The sequence below is a fragment of the Hydra vulgaris genome, chromosome 02 (assembly GCF_038396675.1).
Source record: "Hydra vulgaris chromosome 02, alternate assembly HydraT2T_AEP".
NCBI classification, from domain to species: Eukaryota; Metazoa; Cnidaria; class Hydrozoa; order Anthoathecata; family Hydridae; genus Hydra; species Hydra vulgaris.
In genome coordinates, this window is record NC_088921.1 from 16,700,758 (window position 1) to 16,716,149 (window position 15,392).

Here is a 15,392-nt window from a genome sequence, read left to right on the forward strand (position 1 = left end):
ATTTTCATTTCATTAATATAGTTGTTGCACCTTAAGCAGAACAGCTTTGACGATTGTTACATTTGTAACTTACTGTTAATAATTTCAAATTATTTTGTGTACAACTTTTTTTGTTACTTTTAGTCCAATCTACACAGCATATCGCTGGTAAGTTTGTATCAGTTTGTATATGTTAATGATTATAGAATTTGCTAAAACTTTTTATATGGATATGGATATATAATATATCCATATCAATTTTCGTTGATTCTATATAAAAAACGGTACTACTATAAGTATTTTTCCCAAAAATTGTATTATAACAAAGAAACAAAAACAATTTATGCAAATAAATTAGTTGCTAAGAAAAGTTAATTCGGTTTCGAAGGTCCACAGCCATTTTGAAAATTATTCAACTTGCTTTATGCCTACGCGCTTGCGTATAATAACTTGGCGCTTTTTAGTAAAGTTTGAATGACCGTGAAATGTGCAATTGATATATTAAAAATAACTAGATGTCTAACTGCCGTAAATCGGCATAAGAAAAAGTGAAGCAAAAATCGGCCATTATGGGGGGCAAAATCTTTACGCTATTTATCAAAACAAAACAAATACGAAGCTTAAGATTGTTTAATTTAATGTAATCAATAAAAAATCGATACACAGATATCTGAAAAATGTGATGTTATTTTGATTTAAAATTTAATAATTAAGTAAAATATGCTTTTTTTTTTGTTAAACGTTTCAAAATCATACTTATTTCATGTTTTTTTGATTTTAAAATTTAACATTTAACTCAAATCTTAGATTTAGTTGGATTTTAATCTATAATCTATTAACATTTTATGCACCTGTTAGTCATTAATTACCCTCTGCAGTAATGCTAGGAGGTATTATAACATAACTGCAAGGTAAACAGAGTCAAAAATTGTAATGAAACATTTTATAAAACTGTTTTGTCTATTAACTAAGCTCTGTGTGACACAACTTAGAGGTTCCTTCTAGAAATGTTAGAATTTTATTTATGGTTAAAAACTTCTTGTTATCATAAAAATCATTATTACTTTTTTCTATAATTGATTTACCGTCAATAATTAAATAAATTTAGTTCAATGTTATGTTATAATCTAGTAAGGTTTTCAATACAAAAAAAGCTCCATAGGTATTCAGGTATATAAAGAATATCTTTCCTTTGAAATACGAGTCTTTCAATATAAAAAACAAATCAAGAAAATTAACAGTTAATAAAATTTAATTTAATATTTTTTTTTATAATATTTTAACACACACACACACACACACACACACACACACACACACACACACACACACACACACACACACACACACACACACACACACACACACAGATATATATATATATATATATATATATATATATATATATATATATATATATATATATATATATATATATATATATATATATAAATGAATTTTAAAATAATTTATTATCCTTTTATATTGTTTATTTTATATTTATGTTATAAACCTTTGAATGTAATTAATTTATTAGATTGTTGACTTAGACCAATCATTGATTTTTTTATAACTTTTTCTGTATATAATTGGCCATATTTTTGCAGTCTGATTGTAAAAAAGTCATTTGCTAACATTTTTATCAGTTTTGTGGAATGCATGTCTTCAGTGACAGCTTCATGCTCAGCATCGTGTTCATTTAGGTCTTTAAAAAAATGTTTTTCACTAATAATTTTATTAACTGCATAAATCATTTTCAGTTTAAGGTTTCGTTCCACATTCATTTTTGGTTTTTTAAAATTGTCACCGCAGACATAAATTTTGAAAACACTCTCGCATACTATTATAGTTTGTATAACATCATTTCTTGGAGCAATAAGCCCACCCCTATTTTTTATGTTAATCAATGAAAGAACTGATGTTCCATAAGAATGTTCCACAAAATTGTTTTGGGAAATAAGTGAGTTTGCACACACAGAACATGTTATCTTTGATAATAATCTTCTTACAATAAATCCAGATATATATATCCTAGTATTGCTTCCTTATAGATAGAGGTATTATCAAGATAATTTTGAATTGTAACAATATCAATATCAAAGTTTAAAAAATCTGTTTCAGGATTTAAATAAATTGCATATTTTTTACTCCACTTTAATGCAAAAATAGAGCAATTTGCAATATCCTCAAATGTTAAACAATTTGCATGCTTTGAGCCTACAATAGAATTGCGCAAAAGAATTCTTTTTAAAGATGACTTAAGTTGGAGGGCATCTGGATTATTATTAAATCCATTCATTCCACGAATACAAGAGAACAGTAACTCAAGATGATCTTGTGAAAATTTGTATGTTAGGCAAAATTTAAAAGGATGAAGATTTTAAGTCAAAAGCTCATAGGCTAAGTGTTGAAGACTTTTTGCAGCCACAATTAACCCTAATACAAAGGTTTTTCTCCTATGTTTTGATAATGGAGTACCATTAGCATCTGTCAACTTTGATAAATAGTTAATTATTTGATCAAAAGTTGCATTCCAATAAGGATAATCATTCAAAAAAAGAGCTTTCTTATACGATTTTGAAAAAAGATTTTTAGAGTTCAGCATATCAAATAATTTGTCGATGACCCTTATAAAATTTATAGTTCCTTCAGCATGCTTAAAATTTGGATGTTTGGAAAACATCAGAAATTCAATTGCATCTGCAACTGAACTACTAAGTGTTTGTGCAGCAAACTTAACATTTATTTTGTGACGCTGGAAATAAATATGTTTTATTGAGATTTTATTTGCAAATTTTAATCCTTCTTCTTCCTGTATTTCATATAAAGCTTTTATATAACTCCATTTAATGTATTTTCCATCACAATCCTTAAGTACCTCTAAATCACATAATGCATTTCTAGCTAATTTTAGCATATGACTTGGGTCAGGGATTACATACAAGTAGTGATTATAGCCTTCAAAAGTAAATCTTCCATTAATTTTTTCTTGTCTTTTCCCAAATGTACATCCTAGTGATGCAACAGAATTAAAGTTAACATTTACACCATCAAATGTAATGCTACGTACATTAATTTTTTTATCAGAGGAAACTGTTAATGCTTTTTTAATAAGACATGAAAGGTTTTCAGCTGTTATTTTACTACACAGTATATAGCCAATAGGTGTTTTCCAATGACCTCGTAATCCTACCAGCATAAATACCAATGCTTCTGTAGCTGGTGTATCTGGTTCAATTGCAACAATATCTTTTCCATAATCTGTAAATCCAATGAATCGACCTTTCTGTTTATCGTTTAGAATTGATGTTTTGATTGCCATTGCATCTATAATTAATGCAATCTTTATAATTAATGTCAGTCTCTGCTTTTATACTAATATAACTTAAAACATCTTCAAAAAAACCAGGTTCACAATCTACAGAGGAAGTCCAGTTGGCTAGAGAGCTTGAAGCAGGTAAATGGAGTATAGGCGGTAGAAAATTGTATGCTTTAGATGAGTAAAAATGCAGAGTTATTGCAAATTTTTTAATTTCATCAGTATACCTATGCCCTTTTGGAAGTGAGGTATTGTTTTTAAACTGATTTTTTATAATATCAAATGTCAACCCACTAAAGTTTTTACAAAGAATATTAGCAGCATCTTCAGAAACAATTTTTTTTTTGCTAGGATTTTTTAGCATAACCTTTAATGAATTTATTTTTTTTTCTTTTTGTCGCAACTTTTGTTTAAGAATTTTAATTTTTGCCTTTAATTTTGCTTTAGTTGGACTTGCATTTGTCGATAATGTACTTTTAGAAATAATAGTATCATCATTAATAATTTTGTTACTACTTTCGATAATATTAAAGCTACTATCTTTATCCACCTGGCAATCAATACTCTCTGTTGTTTTTAAAATAACACTATTAATATAAATTTCGTTACTATTAGCAGCAACATTATTGTTATCACTTATATCCGAATGGAAATCGATGTGATGGTGACTGCCTGTTTCTGAAACTTTTTTAATGAGTCTCTTTTTATTTTTTTGTGGCGATATAGAACTAAACTTTCTTTTGACTTTTGGTTTTGAATCAATAATAACAGATGGCACAGAAAAAGGTTTTAATTTAGGCTTGTTATTAAAATCAGGTATACTGTAATCTAAAGGTAAAAAGTGATCACTACATATGCGGCTGTGCTCAGTAGGAATAAATGTTTCACGTTTTATAGCAACAATCCACCTTTTACAGAGTTCCCTATTATTAATTGGAAATTTATGAAATGCTCTGTTGTCGTTTTTCATTGCTCTATTTGTGCAACCAGCTGCAGCACAAGAATTAACCATGATTTATAAATTTTGAATATTAAATATCGAATATTATTTGATCCAAACAACCGTGATTTACTATTTTTTAAATTTGCCCCCCATAATGGCCGATTTTTGCTTCAAAAAATACGCGGAAGTTCCGCAATTGTCCCGCAAAGTGTCCAGGACAGATTTAACATAATTAAATTATGCATTTATAATTTAATTTATGATATAATCAATACTCATAACACGTTGTCTTGTTTTATTGATTTAACGTAAAGGATTAAATATTAAAGCTCAAAATGGAAAATAATTTATTATCTTATGATAAGTTATCCGAAGTAAATAATTTAAACTTACTAGAAAAAACATCATTAAGTAGAGGTAAGATTTGCAAGATATTTTAATTAAATATTAAAATCATGATAATATGTTATGTAAGGTTATTTGTACAACTTGTTTAAATATTTAAACAAATATTTACAAATCATTTACCAACGCACTTTTTGAAGTATAAGTTTGTTTATTACTGTCACAAGTTAATTTTTATCACTAATATTTTTCAAGAGGGATGTTGGGTAACTGCAGAAACATATGATGAAGTGCTTCTTTTGATACAAAGATATGAAACTGAGACAGTATCAAAATTTTCGTGTTATACTGCTGCTAAAAACTTTGGAAATATCGGTAAGACAATTTTAAAGAGTTATAGCATTCAGTCTCTTAATTTTCCTGAATAATGAGCTATTATTATTACAAACAGTATTTTGTTACAACTTTTAAAGATTCTTCTGCAAAACACCACAAAATTAGATGGGAAGATGATGCAATATTATTTAATGGTACTCCTTTCATGGTTTTAGGCAGTAAAGTGCTTGATTGCATGCATGGTAAAGATAGGAAAATATCTTTTAAGGAAAAATATAAAATGCACTCAAATGAAGAAAAGGTGATTTTGTTTTTGTTATATCAATTTCTTACACAGATTGGGTGTAACAAATTAAAGAGTGTGTAAATTCACATACAAAACATGAAACAGGTATCTATTTAATATACTATTTATGTATTTAAATATATAGTGTTTTATTTTGTAATAATTTTAATAGAAATCAGATCACAGTTTTTCCAAAAACTATGTAATGGTTCAGGTCACCAAGAAATTTAATTGCAGTTCACAAATTAAAATTAAAGAAATTTATCAGTTTCCAAGTTTTAGTGTAACTTTGTATTTCTTTGTTGTTACTTTTTTTCATATACGAGCTATTAAATAGTCAAAGAATAAAAAATATATTTTGTTATAATAAAATTTAAATAATATAACTTTGTTATTTTTAAAATTAACTTTGCTTTAGATTACTGAGGATACTCAATGGAAAAGAGCGCAATCCTCTAAATGTATAAAAGACGCTATAAAAAGAAGCGGGAATGTGGAAATAGGGAAAAGAATGTTTTCCATTTTCTTTCCTTTAAAATGTTCTCATAACAGTCACTTTACTGGAGATGTAAGCTTAAGCTTGATTTTAAGTTTATTACTTTTTAAAACAGTTTAAAATTTAGTTCAAATAGCTATACATAAAGTTATTATGATTAAATTTGCTTTTTACATGTTTTAAATGTACTCTAATAATATACAGTTTATGTGTTCTTAGTGAAGCTTTTCATATGTCAAGACCTTTTGATATATGTCTCCCTGCCTCCATCTAATGCATAGTAGAATCTTTCTCTAATGAAATTTAAAAGATATGTTTTTAGACTCAAGATGAAATATTAGAAGTTTGTTAATTAAAGATCAAAAGACCTTGCTAATAATAGAAAATACTGATTGGACAGTAGTTAGAGGGGTCAGAGTTTTCTCCAGAGTTTTTAAAGATTGGAACCACGGATGCTATTTTCTAGCAGGCAGGAAAATCAGGTTCAGTTAAGTACTTGTTTAATGGAGAGAGTTCTGGAGAACACTTTGGTATGACTAGAATATTGTCTCAAGCTATAAAAGAGTTTAAGCAGCAAATAACTTTTGTAATGGATGCAGGAGTAATTATGTCTACTAATGGATTCACCTGTTTCTCTGGAATGACAGTGTGATCATTAGACTCAAGAGATGTATTAGACGAAAAGTATTTTTGCAAATAGTTCTGCCTTATCTTTGATAGAGGTAATTAAAACAGTATCACACCTGATTTGCCTTTATTGATGACACTGTTAAAGATTTTCTAAAAGTCACTTCTGAGATAAAATATAAGGTTAAGTAATCTGGGTCTAATGGAGCTTAGTGTCAGGCTTTTTGCATTGATTATTTAAAATATGAGGTTTTTATTTCATTTTTTCAAATGATAGGTGCCCAAAGAAGTCCTAATCTTCTTATCTTAAAGCACCACGCAATATCATTTAACAAGCAGTTATTGCTTCCTTTCTTACTGATGTTTGCAAAATTTGCCTAGAGATGGCTTTGAACCACGGATCTCTAGCTTTTTTGGCAAGCACGCTACCTCTGTGTCAGGGCTGCCAAATTAGCATGTACTAAAACATTTAGATTAGCCTGATAGCAACAATCTGGAAAATAGTATAGTATATGACAAATAATGTGTTATACAATTAATAATAAGGGTTTCGTATGTTAAATAGAGTCAATTGAGTTATAATTATTTTTGAGTTTGATAAGTTTAGCAAATTTTTTTTTGCATGCCTAGCATGAATTCATCATGATGATGAAAGCCATCATCATCAATGCGGTAGAATCTAAATTTAATTCTCTTCATAATTATAAATTTATAATAAATGATATAAACATTTCTTTTATGTTTATTTTTTTATGTTTTAATTTTATGTTGTCAGGTTGCTGGTATATCCCAGCCAATAGATAAAAGATTAAAAGATGAAATATTTGCATCTGCTGGCTTTATTAAAAGTATAGATGAAATGCGAAGAAGATTGGAAGTTACTGTGACCAAAGAGATATTCCAAAATAGTGTTTGTCCAACCAGATCAAATAAAAGGTTTTTTCCATCAAATAAAATTATTCGGAATTATATGCTTGATGCAATACAAAAGAAAAGGCATTCAAGTATTGACCAAGAGTGTCTTCTAAAAAAAATAGAACAGTGGAAAATTTAAAATCCTAGACAAAGATTTTTTCTTCGTCCTAAAGGAATAATATTAAAAAGTATGTCATAATTTTATATTATATGTATTAGAAATAATTGCTCAATTTCTTTACCAACACAGATATATTAATATAATCAAACAATTTTATATTTAAAAAATCAACATTTTTAGTTACCAATCATACCAAAATTTAATTCAGTTCTCAAATTAAATTATATTAGCAGTTTGAGGGAAAAAAAATAAGGCATTTTTTCAATGGCAAATATTTAATGAAAAATTAAAATGTTATTGAAAGCCATATTGTTTATTTTTTACTATTGCACTGTGATCTTGAACAGGGATGGATATATATACTCCTCTATTATAATATGGGGCCCTAGGCTGCAGCCTAGTTAGCCTATTGATAAAGCTGGCCCTAATCTAAAACACCTAAAATATAGCTAATTACTATTTATTTATATATATAGATGAAAAGAAAGACAATGACATAGAAACTGTCAAAAATTGTGATAGTGATGATGCAAATGAAGTTTTTGTAGAGGCCTCATCTGATAGCTTTCTGTTTGTTTATCAAAGTGAAGAAATGCAAAGGTTATTGAAAAAGTACGGCAACGAAATTACCCTTTTGGATGCTACTTATAAAACCACAAAATATTCTTTGCCTCTATTTTTCCTTGTTGTAAAAACAAATGTGGACTACCAAACAGTGGGTACCTTTGTTTGTGAAGGAGAGTCATCACTAAATATTCAAAATGCTCTTGGTAAACTAAAAGAGTGGAATCCCAATTGGAATCCTGCCTACTTTATGGTTGACTGTTGTGCAGAAGAAATTAATGCAATTGAATTTTTACATCCAGGTTAGCTATGATTTTTACTACAACTGATTATATTGTAATGGGTTTATATTTAAATATTTTCTCTTCATTATTATTGCTATTGTCATCATTAGAGTGGGTCATACCTTTCAAATTTTGAATATGAGAGCACACATAATTTTTATTTATTAGGTTTTAGAAAAGACATGAATAATTTTTAACAACATTTGAAAAATGACAGTTTTACTAAAAATATTTTTATATCTTTATATCACTGTTTTATATATATTATTTATATATTAAATTTTTATTTTTATTGTGTATTGATAATTAAACTGGAGTGTGATATAAAAAAGGGTTAAGTGCTAATTTGATTAGTTTTTAGTAAAACTGGCATTTTTCAAATGCCTTTTGAAATTATTCACATCTCTTCTAGTATCCTAATACATAAAAAATATTAAAAAGTATGGCCTATCCTTGTCAGTATCTTAATAAATTTGAATTTTTCAGAGTGCCAAGTTCTCATATGTGACTTTCATCGGGAACAGGCTTGGGAGCGATGGTTTAACAAAGTTAACAATGGTGGCAGTGAAATTAAAGTAGCAATGCTGTGCAAGTTAAGAAAGATTGCTAGGGCTCGATCTTATGAAGATTTAAATTCAGCATTGGTAAATTTAAGAGCTAGTAATCATTATCAAAATCCAATTCACAAAAATATGGTTAATTGGCTAGAAAAACAGTGGTTGCCACAAATTGAGGTTTTAATTTTTTTGCATTAAATTATTATCAGTTTAGCTATTCTTAAAGTATGTAAGTTTTTTTAACGTATGTAATTATAACATACCTAAACATTAGGTAACATCAAATAAAGATGGCATCTTGATATGTAATAGTTAGAGTTGCAAGAAAGCGCGTTTTTTTCCCCTTGTGTTTTGGGTGGGAAAAACTTAAAACAGGTTTTTTGGTATACTTTATTGATTATAAATTTACTTAATTATAAAATAATTTACTAAAAGGTGCTGTTTGTTGAAAAAACAACTTTGTAGAGTAAAAATAAATTTTGTGTATATATGTATATATATATATATATATATATATATATATATATATATATATATATATATATATATATATATATATATATATATATATATATATATATATATATATATATATATATATATATATATATAGAAGGAAACAAAATTCAATAGTTTTAACATTTATATAATATATTACAATCACATTGAGTCTTTTTGATATAATTTATTATAGAATATTTGATTATTTTTATATGATTATAAGTTATAGTAAAAAATTATGTTATTTAGTAAGTTATAGTAAAAGTAGCAGCTAGTCTAAAAATTTTTATTTTAAATAACTTTTTAAATAAATAAATTACTCTGAAACTTAAAATTTTTGGTACACACTTTTCTTTATACTGTCTTATCTGACATTTAATTTCCTTAACCAGCATATTGGTTGAGAAAAATAAAAGTAAATATTTTGAAGCTAAGATCTCGATTAGTTTTAATACCAGCACATGAATATTACTAAATGAAAATTATTACATCGTGATTTCTACTTTTTTTTTCCCCTATAATTTCACCTTTTTTTTTTTATTTTTTTTTTTTTTTTTTTTTCATTTCGCCAAACATTTCACCCTACTAACTTTACATATATGTTATATATTTGTTGTAAAGATTAATTGTAAGTAATAATAGAAGCTGGGGGTTGAAAGGGAAAGTAAGATTTTTTTATAAATATATACATGTATAACAATCTATAAACTATAAAACATTTACTTGGATTTACATGTGTTATTAGAGATGGGCATATTTTTATCGTAAAGATAGATTAATGGTAAGTATTAATACGAACAATGGGGTTGAACGGCAAAATGAAATGTTTAAACATACCTACTTAAAAAAGTACCAAAATTCATCCTTATCTTCAATGCTAACAGTACTTATCGAAGAATATTTTCCAGATTTATGCAATAGGTACTTTTTGAATATTCTTTTTATTTTATCCTTTTATTCTTTTAATACATGACTTTTGAATCAAAAAATTTTATTAATATTTCATTGTTTACTATTTTATTGGTACCATTTTTACTTATATATTTTATAATTCATAGAATAATTAGGAGGATCACTGTTTTATATACATACTTTATTTTTAATATATAATAATAATATTTAATCCATCTGTTGATATAGGAGTTGATTTTGTGACTGTAATGACTAATAAAGTTGTATTAGCAGAAATTACAATATTTATCTATCTAGATACTGTGAAACTAATACAAGATCTAGTGGAAACTATTGTCAGTATAGTTCTTACCTGCCATCTTTTTTGCATAATAGACCACGGCAATTTGTAAAGCATTGCTTGCAAAAAATCTCTCTAGCACAACATATTGACTTGTCTGGAGTTTCAGTTAGAGAACCTGGTAAGTTTACATGTGCGTCTTTTACAAACTCAGGCGAGTTTTATCATTTATTTTTTGGTGATTCTGTTTCTATGCCCAATTGCACTTGTGAAGATTGGAAAACAACTGGTTATCTTTGCAAGCATTTCTTTGCCATTTTTAATAAATATCCATCGTGGAATTGGTATACTTTATCAAAACTGTACATAAACTCACCATTTTTGAACTTGGATGATGAAATTTTATTTGCTGAAAAAACAACATCTGCCACTATAAATCAGCAACTTATAACAGATAAAGAAATAGAAAATAAAGAATTGAATGATAGGGAAATAAAATTAGAGGAACTACCAAAACAAAAAACATGGTTTAACAGTAAGGCTGCAGTGTTTAGAGATCTTTCCAAACAATTAAGTAATGACTCATTTCTTATTGATAATGAGGAGGTATTGGAAAAAAGTATAAGCATTTTAAAGACAATCAAAAACCTATTTGACAAATGTATTCCAAATGAACAAGGTATTCACTGACAACCAGTTCTTAAGAAAAATAAGCGTAAGCTTCAAAGTATATATATTCCCATACGTAAAAAACGTAAAATCTTTTTAGGGCGGCATGGGGTAGGTGCAGAAAAGCTAAGATCGTTAGGAAATTTTGCATTAAATACCGATAAAAAACAACAATTACCCTTTGAAACAGTACAAGAAGAAACATGTGAAAGTGTTGATACAGAGAAAGAAGAATATAGTGTTTCTTGGAGTACATTTACCAACAATAACAACCTGTTAAATTTGCCACATGAGTTAAACATGGAAACAGTGAAAGAAGAATGTAGCGTTGAATGGATTACACTTGATAACTACAACCGCTCAAATTTGCCACAAGCTGAAATTAATGTTATTGAAAACAACGAAATGCTAACAGACTTAAGCATAAATGCTGCCCAATCAATTCTCCAAAATCAATTTAATTTTAAATCAGGATTTCAGGATACAATCTTAGGGGAAAAATATTTGTTTAAAGAGGAGAAGGGTAATTTTATTCAAGTTTTATATGCTGGTCAACATCATTGGATCACTGTTTCAAATGTGAATTGTCCAGTGGACACCATCTGCTACTATGATAGCCTCTTTCATGGACAAGTAAAAGATCATGTAAAACAACAAATATGCAATATTTATAAAACAAAAGGCAAAGTATTAACGATTCACGTACGCAAATGTCAGCAACAAACTAATGGGGTAGATTGTGGTGTTTTTGCAATAGCCAATGCATTCAACATCCTAAGTAAAATTGACATTGGAACATTGTCCTTAGACAGCAAAAAGATTAGGAACCACTTTCTTAAATCTATAAAAAACAAAACTTTTGCTGCTTTTCCACTTAGCCCATCAGTAGTACCTTTTAATAAAGAAAAAATAATTACTTTAGAAATTTTCTGTTCGTGCCGATCGCATTGGTTATGGTATCATGCAAAGAACCCGGCTCTTTACATGGTGCAGTGTGATGTGTGTACTGAATGGTTTCATAGAAAGTGTGAAAATATTTCTGATGAAATATTCAAAACAATTAATGCTGAAAAGTCTTGGGTTTGTTTTGCTTGCAAGTAATTGGTTGTGTTCTGCATTTTTAGTTGCTCAAAAACATAAGAAAAAGGCTTTATTTTTTTTCATAAGGTGTGTAAGCAATGTATTAAAAAAGAAAATCAAGAGAATAAAGTTTTGAATATTTTGCACCATTTTGTCAAACCTTGTAATCTGTAAAGGTTACAAGGTTTGACGAAAAGGTCAAAATATAGATGATATAGAACCACCATAGATGATCTTAAAGTCATGATAACTAAAAATTAGACAAAGTCTTTTGTGTGTATTAGCTGTTGTTTTTTGAAACTTTAACCATTGACACTGGAACTCTTGAAGTAATACTTTATAATAATTTTTGCAAAAGAAAACTTATTTTTCTTAAAGAGTTTTGACTTCTAACACCAAGAGATACATTTAATAAATTACAGGCAAGTTAGACACTAAATACATCTATTTTTTTTAAAAATACAAAAAACATTCAACATGTTGGCAAGTAATCACTTTTCAAATTATAAGTCTATAAAATAGTAAAAAAGTAAATTGAAAGCAAAGAATAGAGTTATAAAACAAGAAAATAGAAGATTTAAAAAACTTACAGAGATGAAAAGAATGCAGGAGGTTAAACAAACTTACAGAGATGAGAAGAAGACAGGTTTCAAATCTAACAGAGATAAGAACATTTAAAAATTTACAAACATAAGAAGACAGAAGGTTTCAAAACTTATAGTGATAAGAAGATGATTTTAAAACATACAGAGATTAGAAGAATAAGGTTTTGAAATTTACAAAGACAAGAAGACAACAGAAGGTTTTTAAAATTTACAGATAACAGATTACTGATAAATAGATTAGAGATTTTTGTAAGTTTTAAAAACTTGCAGATGACGAGAGAAGGTTTAAAAACTTACAGATATAAGACAAAGAGAGAAAGTTTAAAAAACTATCATATATAATACACAGATGAAAAGAAGGCAGCAGGTTTAAGAAACTTACAGAGATGCGAAGAAGACAGAAGCTTTAAAAAACTAACACAGATGAAAGGAAGGCAGAAGGTTTAAAAAACTTACAGAGATGCAAAGAAGACAGATTTCAAAATCTTACAGAGATAAGAATGAGGCACAAGCTTGGCAGTTAGCGATCTATGATTTTAAAAGGTATATCATTTGCTTTTAAAAACCTTTTTAAAAAGTTAATCTATTTAACACTATATATTTTTTTTATTAATCAATCTTTGATTGTCATATTTTTGTTATACGGTTATATAAATAAGTTGAATTTAATAAAAAGGCAGCGTATAAACTTTTTAATAATATACATGTCAATACCTCATGAAGCTGATCACAATAGGTTAGCGAAATATCGCTAATATAAGATAGATCAAAGTATATTATTAAAAAGTTTATTAAATTCAACTTATATATATCTATCTATATCTATATATATCTATATATCTATATATATATATATATATATATATATATATATATATATATATATATATATATATATATATATATATATATATATATATATATATATATATATATATATATAACTTTTTATTATCGATCTTTCAACATCGAAATGTGCTTCAACGAGAACAAATCTGTCAAAAATCAAAAACAAGAGTTAAAAATTTTCGCTGTGTAAAATGTTAAAGTATTTACAAATAAAGTTCAGCGTCAATAAAAAGTTTTTCGTATATTCAATGGTTCTTACAAAGAGAAGTTAAAGCAGATGAATAATGACAAGCTAAAAGCTGATGTTTGTTGTCCTATTTATAAAAAAATTAGTTAAGTTTTTACAATACGTTTTTAAAAAAGTGTTAAGTTTTTTATAAGTTTTGTATTTTAATTTTTTATTGTTGGATTTTTATTATGGAATTCATTTTTTATTACAACTGTATTTTATCTATTTATGTGCGTTTAAGCCTGATAAAAATTGAAACTCTTGAGGGATTACTTTCTATTGAGTAACTTCTTGAGGGACACTTTCTACTGAGTAACTAAGTTGTTTTATCGCTTGCAATTTTTTTACGTGAAAATTTTACTTGAAATGATTTTTGTTTTAAGAATTTTCTTTTTTAATTTACTTTTAGTATTTTTGAGGTCCACAATATATCTAATAAAAATTGTTCAATAAGATTTTCAGTTCTCAGACATAATTTCAATCATTAATCAAAATAACAATATTACAATAAAAAGAAATTAATTATAAACATAACTAATATTAATATACTAGAAGAAAGAAACCGTAAAACGGGTTATTAGTTTAAAACATTAAGGAAAAACCGGATAAGACTGCTAGATTAAAGAGGCTCTAGCGCCAGGCAATGCACTTTTAGAGGCCCAAAAATGTAAAGAGAACATTTTTTTAATTTTTAGGCATATAAAGAAGCCTCCAAAAAAAAAAAAAGCCTGAGCCCCAAATAGTATTAATCCACCACTGGATAACACGTAGGTAAGGTTATAAACATCCGACCATAAAGAAGACAGGTCAGGTACTTAAAACTGGATTAGCAAACACATTTACTTAAAAATAGGCAACTAAAAAGCAGGTAATGTGTTAACATATTGATAACATAAACATCACAAATGCGTAACATAAACATAAAAACATAACTTTATGTAACACATAACATTATAAACTTTAATATATAACACAGTTTATACAATTGTTAACAAAATATACAAGAACATTGCGCAAAATATTATTAAAAAACATAATTTGTTTCCAGAATAAGACTAGACAACAGCTAAGAAGCTAAGCAACTTTTTAATAACTTCGGACTAAATTGTTTTTGTTTCCGAAATTTTTTTCTGACTGTTACAACTAAAGTTGAAACTTCAAAATCGGTTTAATTTCTTACTACTTTTTTATTATTATTGTGGATCATTTCTAGTTTGTCTGGAGGATCCACCAACTCTGTCTTTTCTAAATACCCAGTGGAAGCAATGCCAAACTTTTTTTTTCTTTCTAAGTTTTCGACATCTTTTTTAAAATAGAATTTCTTCGAATCATCTTTGATATCGTAAAAGATTTAAGCATCCAACATCTAACGAGTCAACTTTAGTAAAGTTCAATCGAATTTCATTTTTTTCATCAAGTCACCATTGCGTACGGTGACTTGTTTCCAAAACACTTTTGGATGCGGCAAATGAATCTGTTAAGAAGATGGATTTAG

At 27.4% G+C, this 15,392-nt stretch overlaps 1 protein-coding gene across 1 annotated transcript; it reads left to right on the plus strand.

Annotated features, from left to right (window-relative positions):
* The first annotated feature begins 7,789 nt into the window (after positions 1–7,789).
* LOC136076410 (uncharacterized) lies at positions 7,790–9,190 on the plus strand. Its single transcript, XM_065789822.1, has 2 exons — positions 7,790–8,233; positions 8,702–9,190. Exons 1-2 carry the CDS (start codon positions 7,960–7,962, stop codon positions 8,968–8,970), a joined length of 543 nt encoding a protein of 180 aa, XP_065645894.1. The 5' UTR covers positions 7,790–7,959; the 3' UTR covers positions 8,971–9,190.
* Positions 9,191–15,392: the final 6,202 nt, after the last annotated feature.